Source organism: Coregonus clupeaformis, chromosome 28 (genome assembly GCF_020615455.1).
Source record: "Coregonus clupeaformis isolate EN_2021a chromosome 28, ASM2061545v1, whole genome shotgun sequence".
In the NCBI taxonomy this organism is placed as follows: domain Eukaryota; kingdom Metazoa; phylum Chordata; class Actinopteri; order Salmoniformes; family Salmonidae; genus Coregonus; species Coregonus clupeaformis.
Window position 1 is genome coordinate 24,731,116 of NC_059219.1, and position 23,049 is coordinate 24,754,164.

Consider the following 23,049-nt stretch of genomic DNA (forward strand, 5'->3'; position numbering starts at 1 on the left):
CATGACAATTAGAGGGGCACAAAGGAGTGCAGGACAGACACGTCCCCGCAGAACCCTTCAACAGGGTCCAAAGGAGAGGAGAGTTACAGTAGGATGGCTGTCCTTGGATTTAGAGCTGGCGTCAACGGGCTCCGGTTAATTCAGGAGCTTTCTGTTTAACATGTCAATACAAAAAGGCACAGTAGTGTGGCCCCCCCCTGTAGCTCAGTTGGTAGAGCATGGCGCTTGCAACGGCAGGGCTGTGGGTTCAATTCCCACGGGGGGCCAGTATGAAAATGTATGCACTCACTAACTGTAAGTCGCTCTGGATAAGAGTGTCTGCTAAATGACTAAAATGTAAAAATGTAAATGAAAAGGGCAGATCTGGGGAGTTTGGATCTAGGATAAGGTTACCCATGCCAAATCATACCCTTAATTATTAGTGGGGAGATACAAAACTGACCTTGAATCAGTTTGTAAAAAGGAGTATCTGGAGGGAGGGTGAGACAAGGCCACATTTGCCAGAGAGTACGAAAGGGGTTGGTCTAATACCTTTACATTTTAGTCATTTAGCAGACGCTCTTATCCAGAGCGACTTACAGTTAGTGAGTGCATACATTTTAGTGAGTGCATACATTTTCATACTGGCCCCCTGTGGGAAACGAACCCACAACCCTGGCGTTGCAAACGCCATGCTCTACCAACTGCGCTACAGGGGATCCCTATCTGGGGGTCTATCTGCTCTGCCATTATTCAACTGAGACGTTCTATGGATTTGGTGAGGTGATGGAGTGGAGGCCCCAATCGTCTCTCCACGGCCCGTCAGAAAAGGACATGAGGGGGAGGGAAGATCAGGCCTCAGTTCACAGTTAACACAAAACAACTCCTATCGCCAATTTAGAATGGCATTCACCAAGGGAAACTAGGCACCAGAGTTCCATAGATGAATCGAAATGGAGGTCAAACATGATCCAAAATGGTCAACAATCCACGCAACTCGTAAATTCACTCTGGCTATCTACTCCGATTTCAGAGCACTCGTCTGAGTGTGCCAGAGCGCAGGATAACTGATGAATTTGCGGACGTTAAACATCCGTTGAATATGAGTGGTGTCAGTAAACGTCACCAAAAAAGCGTAATTAAATTGGTGCCAGCAGCACAGGTACAGTCCCCGATGATCTGGATAACATGAAAACAGCCTAACCAGCTCTGCTAGGGCGAGTAAAATGGTCAGAGTGAGGTGTTCTCTCATTTGTATCCGGCAATTGCTAGCAAGCTAACCAACTTTAGCCAGTTAGTTTGGATGCTTGACTGCCGTTTTGAGGTCAGAATGCTCAAAAGAACCCTACTCAAACCTACGCCCAGTGTGCGCTCTGAACCCTCCGAGAGTGAAACGCTCTGAATTTATGAACGTGCAATCTGACAACGCTCTGAATTTACGAGAGCCCAGAGCGCACTCTGGCACTCCAGAGTGAATTTACAAACACACCCAGAGTCGTCAAAAACCACAGTAAAGAAAGCCAGGAGCCAAAATGAAACTGGAGGTCCAATGTGATCCAATATGGCCGACCACGGAACAAGCCAAACATGCTGTCGCAAGTAAAACCACAGGAATCAAAGAAATTGGAGCCAAAATAGACATTGCGCTTACCTCTCTCTGCAGTACCAGCTCCTTGGTGAAGGCCATTGCCTCGTCGCTGAAGGGCTCAGCCACCTGCATGCCACTGGGCATGTTCCTGGAGCCGCGTGGACACTCAATACCTGGCAAATGAGAAACACAGAACAAGGGTCAAGGGTCAGCAAAACAGCCAATAAAAAAAACTGAGGTTAGACAACATTTAGAATTTTACAGTCAAACAAGTTGAAGTTGCCCCTAACAACTGATACAGGGGTCAAAATCTGACATATTTGTTTCAACCCTGTAACGACCCAAGGTTAGGACAGTTATGATACAACGATGCCACCATGACAGGTGAAGTGACACTAGAGATTAGTGGAGCTGAGCATTATCGTTGCAGCTAAATGGATAATTGGTCATCGCTGGTCAATCCTAAGTGTTTTCCCCCTCGTTGGTCGGGTTGGGTTAACAGTTAACAACCTCTAAATTGCTGTGCTTCAATGGCGGTGGCTTCATCCTTTGTTTGGCCATCCCCTGGCGCTGACCTTGCTATTCATGACTATCAACTGCAGTGAGTCTTTTCACTGGATAGTGGATTAAAAGAACAGCCAGGGGCAGGATGGGAGGGAGGGAGGGAGGGCTATAGAGTGGCTTCTTATAGGAAAGCTGTGAGGCGATCCGTGCTTATCTCTCCCACTCAGAGAGTGGGCTGAGCGTGTATGTGTGTTTGAAAGAGAATGTGTGAGCAAGTAGGGGTGGTGTGGTGAGGTGAGGGGTGGTGAGTTGAGGGGTGGGGTGGTGAGGTGAGGGGTGGTGAGGTGAGGGGCGGTGAGGTGAGGTGTGTTGAGGAGTGCTGTGCGCTAGGCTAGGCTATACTCTATATGCTGAGTGGTGAGGTGAGGAGTGCTGTGCGCTAGGCTAGGCTATACTCTATATGCTGAGTGGTGAGGTGAGGAGTGCTGTGCGCTAGGCTAGGCTATACTCTATATGCTGAGTGGTGAGGTGAGGAGTGCTGTGCGCTAGGCTAGGGCTATACTCTATATGCTGAGTGGTGAGGTGAGGAGTGCTGTGCGCTAGGCTAGGCTATACTCTATATGCTGAGTGGTGAGGTGAGGAGTGCTGTGCGCTAGGCTAGGCTATACTCTATATGCTGAGTGGTGAGGTGAGGAGTGCTGTGCGCTAGGCTAGGCTATACTCTATATGCTGAGTGCAGGGCCGATGCAGCTACAGTAGATAGTGCTTCGCTAGGAACCTTTGATGTCTGGGATGATGCCTTCAGTGGTAAGCAACTTGAGCTTCAATGGAGACACCAGCCCTGTCTTCTCCCTTAGAACTTCAAAACACACACACACACACACACACACACACACTTGAGGAGCAAGCATGGTGCAGGGCTCTCCAACAAGCAAGCAGCATTCCTCCTCTGTTGCTGCTGACAAGAACCCTCATATCTATGCAAACTAAGTTAACTTTGCAAACTACACACAAGCAAATCATACACACTCTAAATTGAATTCAACACCCATGCAAACTCCATCACACATTCACTCACTGTGTCCCTCTATCCAATGCACGCAGCATCTCTCTCTCTCTCACACACCCCTACCCCTTAACTCTCTCCACCCTGTTGCATTGATGGATGTAGAGTAACTCAGAGCCTGTTGGTTCTGCTGGGCACTACACCCAACAGCATTGTGCTAACAAAGCAACATCAGCCTCATTATCCCCGGGTGCTTCCCGACCAAAAAGCCTCAGAGTCATCTTCTAGCCATCTGGAGGCTCCTGCTTCCTATTAAGCCGAATCCTGATTGGTCTTTATGCTAACCACGGCCGACATGATTGGACTAGAGAATAGTGAGATGGAAAGGTGGAAAAGGGGTCAAGTGTGTGATGATTGGGTCCTCATTTTGGCACTGACTGACCGGCCAGCGCACACACACACACACAAGCAATGCTGCGTTAGCAAAATTTCCCACACACACATACACACACCAACACAATTCTCATCCCTCCCTCCTCTAACAAAACAAAAACATATTTTCCGTTGAACCCGCAGAGGCCGAAGACTCAATGACCTCTTAATAGCCAGTAAATAGTCCCTAGATTAGCATTTAAATTGCCCAGCGTGCGTTCCACCCAGCTCCGAGGAGCAAGGAAAAAGTAATTTCAGTCGAGCCGCATCCCAAGTATTTTTAGACATGGAAAGGGACAACGTTTTGGCCTGGGATTGACTGAGTGAGTGGCTGGGCCGGTATTGTATAAGAGAGAGAGAGAGAGAGAGAGAGAGAGAGAGAGAGAGGGGAGAGGGAGGTAGAGAAAGCAGAGCTTAAAGTAAACTGCTTTCACTAAGGGATATCTTTCTCTAGGACAGAGGACTTGATGAGGATTGGAGAGACAGAGGCACCATAAGGACAATAAAACCTGTATCAAATCCAAACCAGAACTAACACAAATATTTCAATGAAACGTATCAACTGATCACCAAGGCTTTGATTAGTTGAGGCAGATGGTAGTGCTGGGCTACTCTATGGGCCCAGACCCCTCCCCAGCCCAGACCCCTCCCCAGTCCAGAACCCTCCTCAGCCCAGAACCCTCCCCAGCCCAGAACCTCCCCAGCCCAGACCCCCTCCACAGCCCAGACCCCCTCCACAGCCCAGACCCCCTGTCCAGCCCAGACCCCTGTCCAGCCCAGACCCCTGTCCAGCCCAGAACCCTGTCCAGCCCAGACCCCTCCCCAGTCCAGAACCCTCCCCAGCCCAGACCCCCTCCCCAGTCCAGACCCCTCCCCAGTCCAGAACCCTCCCCAGCCCAGACCCCCTCCCCAGTCCAGAACCCTCACCAGCCCAGACCCCTCCACAGCCCAGAACGCTGTCCAGCCCAGACCCCTGTCCAGCCCAGAACCCTGTCCAGCCCAGAACCCACCCCAGCCCAGACCCCCTCCCCAGCCCAGACCCCCTCCCCAGTCCAGAACCCTCCCCAGCCCAGACCCCCTCCCCAGCCCAGACCCCCTCCCCAGCCCAGACCCCTCCCCAGCCCAGAACCCTCCCCAGCCCAGAACCCCCCCACAGCCCCCTATGGACACACACACACACAAACAGCTCTGCTCAGTAGTGCTGGCTATCCACACGCAGAAGATGTAACGTTTTAAATCGGTGATCCCGGTGAGCGATGCGCCAGATGAAATATGGCCCGTCCCAGCCGCTGCTGCCCAATCCTCCCTCACACACACACGTACACAGTCGTTTGTACACACACACACACACACACACACACACACACACACACTAACAAACACACAGGTGCCCTGAAATAACTGCTCTACAAATCACTTGTGGCCAGAACATATGTGCTACTGAGCACTGCGGTTCAGACAGCTCCATGTTTTATGCAAGCAGAGACAACCTCACCCCTGTGATGAAAACACTCTCAAACAATCTCTCTCTCTCTCTCGCTCCCCCTCTCTCTCACTCCCTTCCCCTCTAAATCTTTCATTCCCTCCCACCCGCTCTTTCTTTTCATCACTTTATCTATCCCTTCCTCTCCCTCTTATTTCCTTTCAATCTCTCCATCTACCTCTTCCATCACTTGTTCCCTCCACCTCTCTTCCTCCCCCCTACATCTGTCTACTTCCCCCTCTCTTCCTCCCCCTCCATCTGTCTACTTCCCCCTCTCTACTTCCCCCTCCATCTGTCTACTTCCCCCTCCATCTGTCTACTTCCCCCTCCATCTGTCTACTTCCCCCTCCATCTGTCTACTTCCCCCTCCATCTGTCTACTTCCCCCTACATCTGTCTACTTCCCCCTCTCTCTTCCTCCCCCTCCATCTGTCTACTTCCCCCCTCCATCTGTCTACTTCCCCTCCATCTGTCTACTTCCCCTCCATCTGTCTACTTCCCCCCTCCATCTGTCTACTTCCCCCTCCATCTGTCTACTTCCCCCTCCATCTGTCTACTTCCCCCTCCATCTGTCTACTTCCCCCTACATCTGTCTACTTCCCCCTCTCTCTTCCTCCCCCTCCATCTGTCTACTTCCCCCTCCATCTGTCTACTTCCCCCTACATCTGTCTACTTCCCCCTCTCTCTTCCTCCCCCTCCATCTGTCTACTTCCCCCTCCATCTGTCTACTTCCCCCTCCATCTGTCTACTTCCCCCTCTCTCTTCCTCCCCCTACATCCCTCTCTACCGCCCCTTCTCCATCTTCAATTGCAAGTCACAAACAGTGAAGAGAGAGGATGGTCAGAGAGGCTTGGAAATTGCATCAGGGCTTTTAAATTAGCCTTTAAATGGGTATTGAGAAAAAGGGAGATTGGATTAGGGAGGAAGAGGAGGAAGAAGAGGATGAAGCAGTGAGTTGCTATGCTACACAGCCTGTCAAAAGCCAGAAAAAAACATAATTCATCATCATAAGCACCATTTAATTCATCAACTATAAAAACACATGTAGGCGGCAGGTCAGAACTTGTCCATTTCTTCCCTTCGCTACTTAATTTCACTCAGGAATTGAAAACATTGAACTTGTAGTTAGTTGGCGAATCCATTGTTGCAAATTAGGACTTTCTTTCTCACATTCATATGGTGATTTGACAGAGTTAACATAAATTGACCTCAACCCTGTTAATGTGCCCCTGAACTGAATTGTATCCCTCAATGCTTCCACATAATGAAGGGTGACATGCACAGTGAATGTGTTTGCCGACCATGTCCCATCGCCAATAGGTTTTAGTCCCACTTCTTTCAGAGCAATCCACAATGCTAAAGGGTTCCTAATAATCAAGGGTGTCACCATGTGATTCCTCTCGCTGTGACTGCTTCCTCAAAACTAATATTCTGTAACCGTTCTCTTTTTCACTATCCCACTCTCTATACACCTCCTTCCTCTCCCTCTCTCCATGCATTTCTCTATGCTCCTTTTCCCTATCCCTTGTCCTCTTTTGTCTCCTGCCATCCCCTCGCTTTTCCTCTCTCCATCTCTCCCGGTCTCTGTATTTCCCCCTGCGTCTCTCCCTCCTTCCTTCCCCCTCTCTGCACCCTCTACTTTATTCCCTCCTGTCAGTTACCTGATGTATGGTACCCAGTGGTTGAGGAATGGGTGTGGGTGGCACAGCGTGTGAGACTGGTATGGCATGGGGCTAGGAGCTAGGAGGCTGGTATGGCATGGAGCTAAGAGCTAGGAGACTAGTATGGCATGGGGCTAGGAGCTAGGATACTAGTATGGCATGGGGCTAGGAGACTAGTATGGCATGGAGCTAGGAGCTAGGAGACTAGTATGGCATGGGGCTAGGAGGCTGGTATGGCATGGAGCTGGGAGACTGGTATGGCATGGAGCTGGGAGACTGGTATGGCATGGAGCTGGGAGACTGGTATGGCATGGAGCTGGGAGACTGGTATGGCATGGAGCTGGGAGACTGGTATGGCATGGAGCTGGGAGACTGGTATGGCATGGAGCTGGGAGACTGGTATGGCATGGAGCTGGGAGAATGGTATGGCATGGAGCTGGGAGAATGGTATGGCATGGAGCTGGGAGACTGGTATGGCATGGAGCTGGGAGACTGGTATGGCATGGAGCTGGGAGACTGGTATGGCATGGAGCTGGGAGACTGGTATGGCATGGAGCTGGGAGACTGGTATGGCATGGAGCTGGGAGACTGGTATGGCATGGAGCTGGGAGACTGGTATGGCATGGAGCTGGGAGACTGGTATGGTATGGTAATTCAAGCTTAACATGCTTGTCATTTAATCGCCCTCCAGGTTCCCTTGGAGAGTTCATCAATGAGCTTGACAAGTTCCTTTCCTGAGGATGGCTCACCCCTCACAGTTCTGGGTGACTTTAATCTCCCTACGTCTGCCTTTGACTCATTTCTCTCTGCCTCCTTTCCTCTTTTGACCTCACCCTCACACCGTCCCCCCCTACTCACAAGGCAGGCAATACGCTTGACCTCATCTTTACTAGATGCTGTTCTTCTACTAATCTCACTGCAACTCCCCTCCCAGTCTCCGACCACTACTTTGTATCCTTTTCTCTCTCGCTCTCCTCCAACACTACTCACTCTGCCCCTACTCAGATGGTAATGTGCCGTTGCAACCTTCGCCCTCTCTCTCCCCTTCCATCCTATCATCTCTTCCCTCTGCTAAATCCTTCTCCCTCCAATCTCCTGATTCTGCCTCCTCAACCCTCCTCTCCTCCCTCTCTGAATCTTTTGACTCTCTATGTCCCCTATCCTCCCGGCCGGCTCGGTCCTCCCCTCCTGCTCCGTGAGCGTGCCATCTATAGCCAACTCTCCTGCTATCTCTCTCAGAATGACCTTCTTGATCCAAACCAGTCAGGTTTCAAGACTGGTCATTCAACTGAGACTGCTCTTCTCTGTGTCACGGAGGCTCTCCGCACTGCTAAAGCTAACTCTCTCTCCTCTGCTCTCATCCTTCTAGACCTTTCCGCTGCCTTTGATACTGTGAACCATCAGATCCTCCTCTCCACCCTCTCCGAGTTGGGCATCTCCGGCGCGGCTCACTCTTGGATTGCGTCCTACCTGACAGGTCGCTCCTACCAGATGGCGTGGCGAGAATCTGTCTCCGCACCACGTGCTCTCACCACTGGTGTCCCCCAGGTCTCAATTATAGGTCTTCTCCTATTCTCTCTATACACCAAGTCACTTGGCTCTGTCATATCCTCACATGCTCTCTCCTATCATTGCTACGCAGACGACACACAATTAATCTTCTCCTTTCCCCCTTCTGATAACCAGGTGGCGAATCAAATCTCTGCATGTCTGGCAGACATATCAGTGTGGATGTCGGATCACCGCCTCAAGCTGAACCTCGGCAAGACGGAGCTGCTCTTCCTCCCGGGGAAGGACTGCCCGCTCCATGATCTCGCCATCACGGATGACAACTCCGTTGTGTCCTCCTCCCAGAGTGCAAAGAACTTTGGCGTGACCCTGGACAACACCCTGTCATTCTCCGCTAACATCAAAGCGGTGACCCGATCCTGTAGGTTCATGCTCTACAACATTCGCAGAGTACGACCCTACCTTACACAGGAAGCGGCACAGGTCCTAATCCAGGCACTTGTCATCTCCCGTCTGGATTACTGCAACTCGCTGTTGGCTGGGCTCCCTGCCTGTGCCATTAAACCCCTACAACTCATCCAGAACGCTGCAGCCCGTCTGGTGTTCAACCTTCCCAAGTTCTCTCACGTCAACCCGCTCCTCCACACACTCCACTGGCTTCCAGTTGAAGCTCGCATCTGCTACAAGACCATGGTGCTTGCCTACGGAGCTGTGAGGGGAACGGCACCTCCTTCCCTTCAGGCTCTGATCAGTCTCTACACCCAAACAAGGGCATTGCGTTCTTCCACCTCTGGCCTGTTGGTCCCCCTACCTCTGCGGAAGCACAGTTCCCGCTCAGACCAGTCAAAACTGTTCCCTGCTCTGGTACCCCAATGGTGGAACAATCTCCCTCACGACGCCAGGACAGCGGAGTCACTGACCACCTTCTGGAGACACTTGAAACCCTACCTCTTTAAGGAATACCTGGGATAGTATAAAAGTAATCCTTCTACCCCCCCAACAAAAAACAAAAAATATATATATACACAGTGTGGAGAACAAGTATTTGATACACTGCCGATTTTGCAGGTTTTCCTACTTACAAAGCATGTAGAGGTCTGTAATTTTTATCATAGGTACACTTCAACTGTGAGAGATGGCATGGGGCTAGGAGACTAGTATGGCATGGGGCTAGGAGCTAGGAGACTAGTATGGCATAGGGCTAGGAGATAGGAGACTAGTATGGCATGGAGCTAGGAGCTAGGAGACTAGTATGGCATGGGGCTAGGAGCTTGGATACTAGTATGGCATGGGGCTAGGAGCTAGGAGACTAGTATGGCATGGGGCTAGGAGATAGGAAACTGGTATGGCATGGAGCTAGGAGCTGGGAGGCTGGTATGGCATGGGGCTAGGAGCTAGGAGACTAGTATGGCATGGGGCTAGGAGACTAGTATGGCATGGAGCTAGGAGCTTGGATACTAGTATGGCATGGGGCTAGGAGGCTGGTATGGCATGGGGCTAGGAGCTAGGAGACTAGTATGGCATGGGGCTAGGAGACTAGTATGGCATGGAGCTAGGAGCTTGGAGACTAGTATGGCATGGGGCTAGGAGGCTGGTATGGCATGGGGCTAGGAGCTAGGAGACTGGTATGGCATGGGGCTAGGAGGCTGGTATGGCATGGGGCTAGGAGCTAGGAGGCTGGTATGGCATGGGGCTAGGAGCTAGGAGACTGGTATGGCATGGGGCTAGGAGCTAGGAGACTGGTATGGCATGGAGCTAGGAGCTAGGAGACTAGTATGGCATGGAGCTAGGAGATAGGAGACTAGTATGGCATGGAGCTAGGAGGCTGGTATGGCATGGGGCTAGGAGACTGGTATGGCATGGAGCTAGGAGCTAGGAGACTAGTATGGCATGGAGCTAGGAGATAGGAGACTAGTATGGCATGGGGCTAGGAGATAGGAAACTGGTATGGCATGGAGCAAGGAGGCTGGTATGGCATGGGGCTAGGAGCTGGGAGACTGGTATGACATGGGCCTAGGAGCTGGGAGGCTGGTATGGCATGAGCTAGGAGCTTGGAGACTAGTATGGCATGGGGCTAGGAGCTAGGAGACTGGTATGGCATGGAGCTAGGAGCTGGGAGACTAGTATGGCATGGGGCTAGGAGCTAGGAGACTAGTATGGCATGGGGCTAGGAGATAGGAAACTGGTATGGCATGGAGCTAGGAGGCTGGTATGGCATGGGGCTAGGAGCTAGGAGACTGGTATGGCATGGGGCTAGGAGCTAGGAGACTAGTATGGCATAGGGCTAGGAGATAGGAGACTAGTATGGCATGGAGCTAGGAGCTAGGAGACTAGTATGGCATGGGGCTAGGAGCTTGGATACTAGTATGGCATGGGGCTAGGAGCTAGGGAGACTAGTATGGCATGGGGCTAGGAGCTTGGATACTAGTATGGCATGGGGCTAGGAGATAGGAAACTGGTATGGCATGGAGCTAGGAGCTGGGAGGCTGGTATGGCATGGGGCTAGGAGCTAGGAGACTAGTATGGCATGGGGCTAGGAGACTAGTATGGCATGGAGCTAGGAGCTTGGATACTAGTATGGCATGGGGCTAGGAGGCTGGTATGGCATGGGGCTAGGAGCTAGGATACTAGTATGGCATGGGGCTAGGAGACTAGTATGGCATGGAGCTAGGAGCTTGGATACTAGTATGGCATGGGGCTAGGAGGCTGGTATGGCATGGGGCTAGGAGCTAGGAGACTGGTATGGCATGGGGCTAGGAGGCTGGTATGGCATGGGGCTAGGAGCTAGGAGGCTGGTATGGCATGGGGCTAGGAGCTAGGAGACTGGTATGGCATGGGGCTAGGAGGCTGGTATGGCATGGGGCTAGGAGCTAGGAGACTGGTATGGCATGGGGCTAGGAGGCTGGTATGGCATGGGGCTAGGAGCTAGGAGGCTGGTATGGCATGGGGCTAGGAGCTAGGAGACTGGTATGGCATGGGGCTAGGAGCTAGGAGACTGGTATGGCATGGAGCTAGGAGATAGGAGACTAGTATGGCATGGAGCTAGGAGGCTGGTATGGCATGGGGCTAGGAGACTGGTATGGCATGGAGCTAGGAGACTAGTATGGCATGGAGCTAGGAGATAGGAGACTAGTATGGCATGGGGCTAGGAGATAGGAAACTGGTATGGCATGGAGCAAGGAGGCTGGTATGGCATGGGGCTAGGAGCTGGGAGACTGGTATGGCATGGGCCTAGGAGCTGGGAGACTGGTATGGCATGGGCCTAGGAGCTTGGAGACTAGTATGGCATGGGGCTAGGAGCTAGGAGACTGGTATGGCATGGAGCTAGGAGCTGGGAGACTAGTATGGCATGGGGCTAGGAGCTAGGAGACTAGTATGGCATGGGGCTAGGAGATAGGAAACTGGTATGGCATGGAGCTAGGAGGCTGGTATGGCATGGGGCTAGGAGCTAGGAGACTGGTATGGCATGGGGCTAGGAGCTAGGAGACTAGTATGGCATAGGGCTAGGAGATAGGAGACTAGTATGGCATGGAGCTAGGAGCTAGGAGACTAGTATGGCATGGGGCTAGGAGCTTGGATACTAGTATGGCATGGGGCTAGGAGCTAGGAGACTAGTATGGCATGGGGCTAGGAGCTTGGATACTAGTATGGCATGGGGCTAGGAGATAGGAAACTGGTATGGCATGGAGCTAGGAGCTCGGAGGCTGGTATGGCATGGGGCTAGGAGCTAGGAGACTAGTATGGCATGGGGCTAGGAGACTAGTATGGCATGGAGCTAGGAGCTTGGATACTAGTATGGCATGGGGCTAGGAGGCTGGTATGGCATGGGGCTAGGAGCTAGGATACTAGTATGGCATGGGGCTAGGGACTAGTATGGCATGGAGCTAGGAGCTTGGATACTAGTATGGCATGGGGGCTAGGAGGCTGGTATGGCATGGGGCTAGGAGCTAGGAGACTGGTATGGCATGGGGCTAGGGAGGCTGGTATGGCATGGGGCTAGGAGCTAGGAGGCTGGTATGGCATGGGGCTAGGAGCTAGGAGACTGGTATGGCATGGGGCTAGGAGCTAGGAGACTGGTATGGCATGGAGCTAGGAGCTAGGAGACTAGTATGGCATGGAGCTAGGAGATAGGAGACTAGTATGGCATGGAGCTAGGAGCTTGGATACTAGTATGGCATGGGGCTAGGAGGCTGGTATGGCATGGGGCTAGGAGCTAGGAGACTAGTATGGCATGGGGCTAGGAGACTAGTATGGCATGGAGCTAGGAGCTTGGATACTAGTATGGCATGGGGCTAGGAGGCTGGTATGGCATGGGGCTAGGAGCTAGGAGACTGGTATGGCATGGGGCTAGGAGGCTGGTATGGCATGGGGCTAGGAGCTAGGAGGCTGGTATGGCATGGGGCTAGGAGCTAGGAGACTGGTATGGCATGGGGCTAGGAGCTAGGAGACTGGTATGGCATGGAGCTAGGAGCTAGGAGACTAGTATGGCATGGAGCTAGGAGATAGGAGACTAGTATGGCATGGAGCTAGGAGGCTGGTATGGCATGGGGCTAGGAGACTGGTATGGCATGGAGCTAGGAGCTAGGAGACTAGTATGGCATGGAGCTAGGAGATAGGAGACTAGTATGGCATGGGGCTAGGAGATAGGAAACTGGTATGGCATGGAGCTAGGAGGCTGGTATGGCATGGGGCTAGGAGCTGGGAGACTGGTATGGCATGGGCCTAGGAGCTGGGAGGCTGGTATGGCATGAGCTAGGAGCTTGGAGACTAGTATGGCATGGGGCTAGGAGCTAGGAGACTGGTATGGCATGGAGCTAGGAGCTGGGAGACTAGTATGGCATGGGGCTAGGAGCTAGGAGACTAGTATGGCATGGGGCTAGGAGATAGGAAACTGGTATGGCATGGAGCTAGGAGGCTGGTATGGCATGGGGCTAGGAGCTAGGAGACTGGTATGGCATGAGCTAGGAGCTTGGAGACTAGTATGGCATGGGGCTAGGAGACTAGTATGGCATGGGGCTAGGAGACTAGTATGGCATGGGGCTAGGAGACTAGTATGGCATGGAGCTAGGAGCTAGGAGACTAGTATGGCATGGGCTAGGAGACTAGTATGGCATGGGGCTAGGAGCTAGGAGACTGGTATGGCATGGAGCTAGGAGCTAGGAGACTAGTATGGCATGGGGCTAGGAGCTAGGAGACTAGTATGGCATGGGGCTAGGAGACTAGTATGGCATGGGGCTAGGAGACTAGTATGGCATGGGGCTAGGAGACTAGTATGGCATGGGGCTAGGAGACTAGTATGGCATGGAGCTAGGAGCTAGGAGACTAGTATGGCATGGGCTAGGAGACTAGTATGGCATGGGGCTAGGAGCTAGGAGACTGGTATGGCATGGAGCTAGGAGCTAGGAGACTAGTATGGCATGGAGCTAGGAGATAGGAGACTAGTATGGCATGGGGCTAGGAGATAGGAAACTGGTATGGCATGGAGCTAGGAGGCTGGTATGGCATGGGGCTAGGAGCTGGGAGACTGGTATGGCATGGGCCTAGGAGCTGGGAGGCTGGTATGGCATGAGCTAGGAGCTTGGAGACTAGTATGGCATGGGGCTAGGAGCTAGGAGACTGGTATGGCATGGAGCTAGGAGCTGGGAGACTAGTATGGCATGGGGCTAGGAGCTAGGAGACTAGTATGGCATGGGGCTAGGAGATAGGAAACTGGTATGGCATGGAGCTAGGAGGCTGGTATGGCATGGGGCTAGGAGCTAGGAGACTGGTATGGCATGGGGCTAGGAGCTAGGAGACTAGTATGGCATGGGGCTAGGAGCTGGGAGGCTGGTATGGCATGGGCCTAGGAGCTGGGAGGCTGGTATGGCATGAGCTAGGAGCTTGGAGACTAGTATGGCATGGGGCTAGGAGCTAGGAGCCTAGTATGGCATGGAGCTAGGAGACTGGTATGGCATGGAGCTAGGAGCTGGGAGGCTGGTATGGCATGGGCCTAGGAGCTGGGAGGCTGGTATGGCATGAGCTAGGAGCTTGGAGACTAGTATGGCATGGGGCTAGGAGACTAGTATGGCATGGGGCTAGGAGACTAGTATGGCATGGGGCTAGGAGACTAGTATGGCATGGAGCTAGGAGCTAGGAGACTAGTATGGCATGGGCTAGGAGACTAGTATGGCATGGGGCTAGGAGCTAGGAGACTGGTATGGCATGGAGCTAGGAGCTAGGAGACTAGTATGGCATGGGGCTAGGAGCTAGGAGACTAGTATGGCATGGGGCTAGGAGACTAGTATGGCATGGGGCTAGGAGCTAGGAGACTAGTATGGCATAGGGCTAGGAGCTGGGAGACTGGTATGGCATGGAGCTAGGAGGCTGGTATGGCATGGGGCTAGGAGACTGGTATGGCATGGAGCTGGGAGAGGTGAGCGCGGATTGCGGCGGGGGGTAAATTCGCCACACGGAGCCGCTTCCTGCCGGGCGAGTCATCCCTCCCCCTCTCACCCTCCTCCCTCTACATGCTCCCCTCAGATCTCTAATTTAGGGATCATTACCCTAGACCAGGGATGGTTACCTTTGATGGGGGTGAAGGACAAAAAAAATCTGAACTCATCATGAGGGGCCGCAGCGGCTCGCAAGTCTGCATACCCACATCCATACCCACACATGCAGTCAGAGCCAGCCCTAGCCTTTTGAGGGCCCTAAACAAAATGTTTTAGCAGACCCCCTCAACAGCAGAGAGCAAAAATGTACGTTTTAGAGTTAATTTCCTGCCATTCTACACATTTTACCACGGGGCGTAGAGGAATGTTAGCAGTTTTTAATATGATATCTGAGTGAGTGACTAACAAAATCAGTGGGGGCCCCCAAAAAAATTGTTTTGCTGACATGCGCTAATTGAGTGACTGTCAGTCAAATCAATCAATCAATCAAAATGTATTCATAAAGCCTTTTTTACATCAGCAGTTTACACAAAGTGCTTATACAGAAATGCAGCCTAAAACCCCAAAGAGCAGCTAATACAGGTGTAGAAGCACGGTGGCTAGGAAAAACTCCCTAGAAAGGTTGGAACGTAAGAAGAAACCTAGAGAGGAACCAGGAACTGAGGGGTGCCCAGTTCTCTTCTGGCTGTGCCGGGTGGAGATTATAAGACTATAAGACTATATAAGGCCATTAACTGACATTAGAGAAAAACTGCTGATGCACAAACATATTTCCAAATTGCACCTTGTGTATTCTACTATTCTAACTCTCAACAGTAAATTGAGACCACGACTGAGTTCCTCCTCCCAAAAAATAAATTACAATTGAGGAGTGGTGGGGAATTGATCCTTGGGCCTACAAAAGGGGGTCCAAAGTTGCCAATCCCTGACCTAGTCTAACCTTTATTGCCCAAAAGCACATTAGCGTAATTTAATCTGTAATCCATGCATTTTGTATGATCGCATCACGTCTCAGTGTTCTCCTACCCTCGCTGCCTCAGACCTGTCCGGATGGTGTGGAGGTCTAAGAAAACAGTCAGTCAGAATAGGGGGGTTTGGCCATAGATGTTAAACTAGTGATATTACGTTTTATATATTCTTATTCCATCTCGATGGATGTGATTTACTGTAGCCACATACAGGTGAGACAGACTAGAGGAGTTGAGGTACAACAGGGCACCATGTCCCTTTATCCAGGTCATACAGTGCCTTGCAAAAGTATTCATCCCCCTTAGCGTTTTTCCTATTTTGTTGCATTACAACCTGTAATTTAAATTGATTTTTATTTGGATTTCATGTAATGGACATACACAAAATAGTCCAAATTGGTGAAGTGAAATTAAAAAAATTACTTATTTCAAAAAACTAAATAAATAACCGAAAAGTGGTGTGTGCATATGTATTCAACCCCTTTGCTATGAAGCCCCTAAATAAGATCTGGTGCAACCAATTACCTTCAGAAGTCACATAATTAGTTAACTAAAGTAAATTTGTGTGCAATCTAAGTGTCACATGATCTCAGTATATACAGTGGGGAGAACAAGTATTTGATACACTGCCAATTTTGCAGGTTGTCCTACTTACAAAGCATGTAGAGGTCTGTAATTTTATCATAGGTAGACTTCAACTGTGAGAGACGGAATCTAAAACAAAAATCCAGAAAATCACATTGTATGATTTTTAAGTAATTAATTTGCATTTTATTGCATGACATAAGTATTTGATCACCTACCAACCAGTAAGAATTCCGGCTCTCACAGACCTGTTCGTTTTTCTTTAAGAAGCCCTCCTGTTCTCCACTCATTACCTGTATTAACTGCACCTGTTTGAACTCGTTACCTGTATAAAAGACACCTGTCCACACACTCAAACAGACTCCAACCTCTCCACAATGGCCAAGACCAGAGAGCTGTGTAAGGACATCAGGGATAAAATTGTAGACCTGCACAAGGCTAGGATGGGATACAGGACAATAGGCAAGCAGCTTGGTGAGAAGGCAACAACTGTTGGCGCAATTATTAGAAAACGGAAGAAGTTCAAAATGATGGTCAATCACCCTCGGTCTGGGGTTCCGTGCAAGATCTCACCTCGTGGGGCATCAATGATCATGAGGAAGGTGAGGGATCAGCCCAGAACTACACGGCAGGACCTGGTCAATGACCTGAAGAGAGCTGGGACCACAGTCTCAAAGAAAACCATTAGTAACACACTACGCCATAATGGATTAAAATCCTGCAGCGCACGCAAGGTCCCCCTGCTCAAGCCAGTACATGTCCAGGTCCGTCTGAAGTTTGCCAATGACCATCTGGATGGGAGAAGGTCATGTGGTCTGATGAGACAAAAATAGAGCTTTTTGGTCTAAACTCCACTCGCCATGTTTGGAGGAAGAAGAAGGATGAGTACAACCCCAAGAACACCATCCCAACCGTGAAGCATGGAGGTGGAAACATCATTCTTTGGGGATGCTTTTCTGCAAAGGGGACAGGACGACTGCACCATATTGAGGGGAGGATGGATGGGGCCATGTATCGCGAGATCTTGGCCAACAACCTCCTTCCCTCAGTAAGAGCATTGAAGATGGGGTCGTGGCTGGGTCTTCCAGCATGACAACGACCCGAAACACACAGCCAGGGCAACTAAGGAGTGGCTTCGTAAGAAGCATCTCAAGGTCCTGGAGTGGCCTAGCCAGTCTCCAGACCTGAACCCAATAGAAAATCTTTGGAGGGAGCTGAAAGTCCGTATTGCCCAGTGACAGCCCCGAAACCTGAAGGATCTGGAGAAGGTCTGTATGGAGGAGTGGGCCAAAATCCCTGCTGCAGTGTGTGCAAACCTGGTCAAGACCTACAGGAAACGTATGATCTCTGTAATTGCAAACAAAGGTTTCTGTACCAAATATTAAGTTCTGTTTTTCTGATGTATCAAATACTTATGTCATGCAATAAAATGCAAATTAATTACTTAAAAATCATACAATGTGATTTTTCTGGATTTTTGTTTTAGATTCTGTCTAACAGTTGAAGTGTACCTATGATAAAAATTACAGACCTCTACATGCTTTGTAAGTAGGAAAACTGCAAAATCGGCAGTGTATCAAATACTTGTTCTCCCCACTGTATATACCTGTTCTGAAATGCCCCAGACTCTGCAACACCACTAAGCAAGGGGCACCACCAAGAAAGCGGCACCATGAAGACCAAGGAGCTCTTCAAACAGGTCAGGGACAAAGTTGTGGAGAAGTACAGCTCATGGTTGGGTTATAAAAAATATCAGAAACTTTGAATATCCCACGGAGCACCATTAAATCCATTATTAAAAAATTGAAAGAATATGGCACCACAACAAACCTGCCAAGAGAGGGCCGCCCACCAAAACTCACAGACCAGGCAAGGAGGGCATTAATCAGAGAGGCAACAAAGAGACCAAAGATAACCCTGAAGGAGCTGCAAAGCTCCACAGCGGCGATTGGAGTATCTGTCCATAGGACCACTTTAAGCCGTACACTCCACAGAGCTTGGCTTTACGGAATAGTGACCATCGGCAGGGACTGGGAAACTTGTCAGAATTGAAGGAATGATGGATGGCGCTAAATACAGGGAAATTCTTCAGGGAAACCTGTTTCAGTCTTCCAGAGATTTGAGACTGGGACGGAGGTTCACCTTCCAGCAGGACAATGACCCTAAGCATACTGCTAAAGCAACACTCGAGTGGTTTAAGGGGAAACATTTAAATGTCTTGGAATGGCCTAGTCAAAGCCCAGACCTCAATCCAATTGAGAATCTGTGGTATGACTTAAAGATTGCTATACACCAGCGGAACCCATCCAACTTGAAGGAGCTGGAGCAGTTTTGCTTTGAAGAATAGGCAAAAATCCCTGTGGCTAGATGTGCCAAGCTTATAGAAACATACCCCAGGAGACTTGCAGCTGTAATTGCTGCAAAAGGTGGCTCTACAAAGTATTGATTTTGGGGGGTTGAATAGTTATGCACGCTCAAGTTCTGTTTTTTTGTCTTATTTCTTGTTTGTTTTACAAACAAAATTATTTTGCATCTTCAAAGTGGTAGGCATGTTGTGTAAATCAAAATGATACAAACCCCCCAAAAATCTATTTTAAATCCAGGTTGTAAGGCAACAAAATAGGAAAAACGCCAAGGGGGGTGAATACTTTTGTAAGCCACTGTACGTACTCTCCCCCCATTCATTCACTTTCCTTTTCAGAGTGCAACCACATTATCAATCTGCCAACCACATTATCAATCTGCCAATAGCAGTCCTAGGCCTATGTGTTCATATTAATTTTGATCAATGTCATCTTGCAACAATAAACATCAATTCAATAACATGTATTTATTTCCAAGAACGTGCATTCCTCCTTTAAAGAGCAAAGCAGGCCAGTGATTGTAGAGTGAGCTAAAGCTCATTATATTACAGCCATTCACCACAGCCCACTTCACTAGCAATTTGCCTGGCTATCTGCAATGGATGACTGCTTGCTTAGAGCCTTAAGTCAGCTCTGGTCAGGATGGAAGACTGATACAAACCATTTCCGCCAACATCACTCACAACAAGGAAGTTAACAGTAGACATTGTATACCACTGCCATGGTTAATGGAGGGAAAGGACAAAAAAAGTTGAGAGCGAGAGCGACTGACAGTGAATAAAAGAGATGAAATTGTTTTTTTTAGTAGGGACATGAAAAATGCAACTAAATTCCCCCCAAAACTAGCCTGCTGTATTTGGGCACTGGGAAAAATAAGGAACATACTTTTTTTCTTGTTTTGTCATATTCATTAACAATTTACAAACTGGTGAATATTTTCCTTCTATAACAGTGCTAATCAAAAACATGAAGACGAGGAGAACTCCTTAATGAACTGCCTCATCAGACAACCAGAGAAATTCACAGGATCCTTTTTCATTATACAGATTTATGGGACTGCACACACACACACACACACACACACACACAGTCTCTGGTTGCCAGCTAGTTTAGCAAACACACACACAGCCACACACACAGGATGCATGAGTCTCTGGGCTAAAGCCGCTCCATCTCTCAGCCCTTAATTTCCAGGAACTGAGTGAATCTCCATAAGTGTTGACAGAGAGATGGTAAAGTTAATGGGAAATACAAAAAATAAAAATAAATCGTATTCATTATCTCCAGCATCACCCCAACATCAACATTAAGTGAAAATGGTGCGTTTCTATGTTTTGTAGTTAAAAAGATATAGGACGGTAAGTGTTTCCAATGACATCGGTGTGCATCATGCGATTTTAACCAATTGTGATAGAGGAAGATAATGCCTTCGTAGGCAATGCCTATCTTTTTTTACTACAAAACAGAAAACCACAATTTTCACATATGTTGATGTTAGGGTGGTGCTGGAGATGATGAATATGAAGTTGAACATTTTTTAAAATGTCCCTTTAAGCTAGCTCAATACGACACACACACCCCGCACCCACGGGGATCAAGCAGACAGCACATACACACCAACACTTTGCCTATTCCCAGGGCAGGCAAACACACAAACAATGGGATGGTTCTCTCCTTATGTCCACGCTTTACCCTTTTCCTTGACAAGAGTCTTGTTTACCCTGCAAAACATCTCTGAAAGGACATCTCATCCCCTTGACTTCCTAACCCCTAAAGAAGGTAGGCCTAAAGCCCCAAAACATCCTGCGCTCCCCTCATAGGTCCACATGGGAAAGTGACGTTTTCAACTAAAATCACAGAAGTGGGGTACAGAAGCAATCTTTCCCCATTGAAAGCAGTTCAGCCAAGCCTGAATTCAAGCAATAACAAGACACATTTTACAGTTTTTTTGTATTATAACTGGCTTATAGCTCCCGTCCAAATGTTGTGAATGATATATTCATGGCAGGGTTTCTGAAAGCTGGTAATAAATAATCTACACACAATACCTCATAATGACGAAGCAAAAACAGGTTGATTTTTTTGCACATTTATTACAAATAAAAAATGGAAATACCTTATTTACATAAGTATTCAGACTCTTTGCTATGAGATTCAAAATTGAGCTCAGGTGCATCCTGTCTCCATCGATCATCCTTGAGATGTTTCTACAACTTCATTGGAGTCCACCTATGGTAAATTCAATTGATTGACATGATTTGGAAAGGCATACTCCTGTCTATGTATGGTCCCATAGTTGACAGTGCATGTCAGAGCAAAAACCAAGCCATGAGGTCGAAGAAATTGTCCGTAGAGCTCTGAGACAGGATTGTGTTGAGTCACAGATCTGGGGAAGGGTACCAAAACATTTCTGCAGCATTGAAGGTCCCCAAGAACACAGTGGCCTCCATCACTATTAAATGGAAGACGTTTGGAACCACTAAGACTCTTCCTAGAGCTGGCTGCCCGGGACAAACTGAGAAATTGGGGGAGAAGGGCCTTGGTCAGGGAGGTGACCAAGAACCCGAAGGTCACTCTGACAGAGCTCTAGAGTTCCTCTGTGGAGATGGGACAACTCTCTCTACAGCACTCCACCAATCAGGCCTTTATGGTAGAGTGGCCAGATGGAAGCCACTCCTCAGTAAAAGGCAAATGACAGCATGCTTGGAGTTTGCCAAAAGGCACCTAAAGACTCTTAAACCATTCTCTGGTCTGATTAAACCAAGTTTGAACTCTTTGGACTGATGCCAAGCGTCACGTCTGGAATAAACCTGGCACCATCCCTACGGTGAAGCATGGTAGTGGCAGCATCATGCTGCGGGGATGTTATTCAGCACCAGGGACTGGGAGACTAGTCAGGATCGAGGGAAAGATGAACGGAGCAAAGTACAGAGAGATCCTTGATGAAAACCTGCTCCAGAGCGCTCAGGACCTCAGACTGGGGGCGATGGTTCACCTTCCAAAAGGACAATGACCCTAAGCACACAGCCAAAAAAACGCAGGAGTGGCTTGAGGACAAGTCTCTGAATGTCCTTGAGTGGCCCAGCCAGAGCCCGGACTTGAACCCGATCAAACATCTCTGGAGAGACCTGAAAATAGATGTGCAGCGACACTCCCCATCCAACCTGACAGAGCTTGAGAGGATCTACAGAGAGGAATGGGATAAACTTGCCAAATACAGGTGTGCCAAGCTTGTAGTGTCATACCGAAGAAGACTCGAGGCTGTAATCGCTGCCAAAGGTGCTTCAACAATGTACTGAGTAAAAGGTCTGAATACTTATGTAAATGTGATAGTTTTTTTTTTTTTTATATACATTTGCTAAAATTTCTAAAAACCTGTTTTTGCTTTGTCATTATGGGGTATTATGTGTAGGTTGATGAGGGGAAAAAAACTATTGAATCAATTTTAGAATAAGGCTGTAAGGTAACAAAATGTGGAAAAAGTCAAGGGGTCGGAATACTTTTCGAATGCACTGTACATTAGACCGGTCATGCTTATCGGTCAATGGGTTAATTTGCATACTATTCGTTATGTATCTTATTTATCACACGTACACAGCATACAGATGGAGAGCATTTTAGCGGAACATCTGTTAGACAGTGATTTTATAAGGCCAATCATTGCTCAACAATTCTAAATGCAATCGTGTGTTAAAAATAGTTTTTGGGCCATGATTAAAAATAACTACTAGTTTTATTTCTCAACTATTAATTGAAGCGCACTTCCCATTTGCTATTCAAATGCATAGGCAATGGAAGGCAGGCTTCATCAGCATGTCACACACCACTTTGCAGTGAGCTGGAGGCCGTATGCATTTTGAAAACCTATAGCTACTTAATTCTTTGAAACTTGAACGTTTTATTATACATTATGAGGCGTGTTTTACCTTGCTTCAAAGTAGCCTAGGCAAAATCCAACCATATTTCTCTCATGTTCTATTGGTTTTCAACTTTATTTTATTGTGCTGTAGCCAAATGCACATTTGTGCGTAGCCTACTGCCTTGTAGGCATTGCTGTGCTAATAATGTTAAGAAATATTTTTTTCTCAACATTTTAAGCTAAACGTTCTCATCTATTGCATCAGACTCATTGCTTTAAAAAATATATATATGTATGGAGTCTAGGCCTATATGTATGGAGTCTAGTTGTATTACTTTGGGATCTATTATCCCACAACTGTCCCGACCAATAGAATTGGTCAACTTTACTACTATGGGGGATAGTACACTGCTCAAAAAAATAAAGGGAACACTTAAACAACACAATGTAACTCCAAGTCAATCACACTTCTGTGAAATCAAACTGTCCACTTAGGAAGCAACACTGACAATACATTTCACATGCTGTTGTACAAATGGAATAGACAACAGGTGGAAATTATAGGCAATTAGCAAGACACCCCCAATAAAGAAGTGGTTCTGCAGGTGGTGACCACAGACCACTTCTCAGTTCCTATGCTTCCTGGCTGATGTTTTGGTCACTTTTGAATGCTGGCGGTGCT

At 48.8% G+C, this 23,049-nt stretch overlaps 1 protein-coding gene across 1 annotated transcript in view; it reads right to left on the reverse strand.

Moving 5' to 3' along the window:
• The window catches only part of LOC121543416 (staphylococcal nuclease domain-containing protein 1-like), a 277,997-nt gene that overhangs the window by 174,091 nt on the left and 80,857 nt on the right, over positions 1-23,049 (reverse strand). The window contains exon 16 of the mRNA XM_041853265.2: positions 1,631-1,740. Coding sequence (XP_041709199.2) covers positions 1,631-1,740 — 110 coding nt within the window. The remainder of the gene's footprint in view (positions 1-1,630; positions 1,741-23,049) is intronic.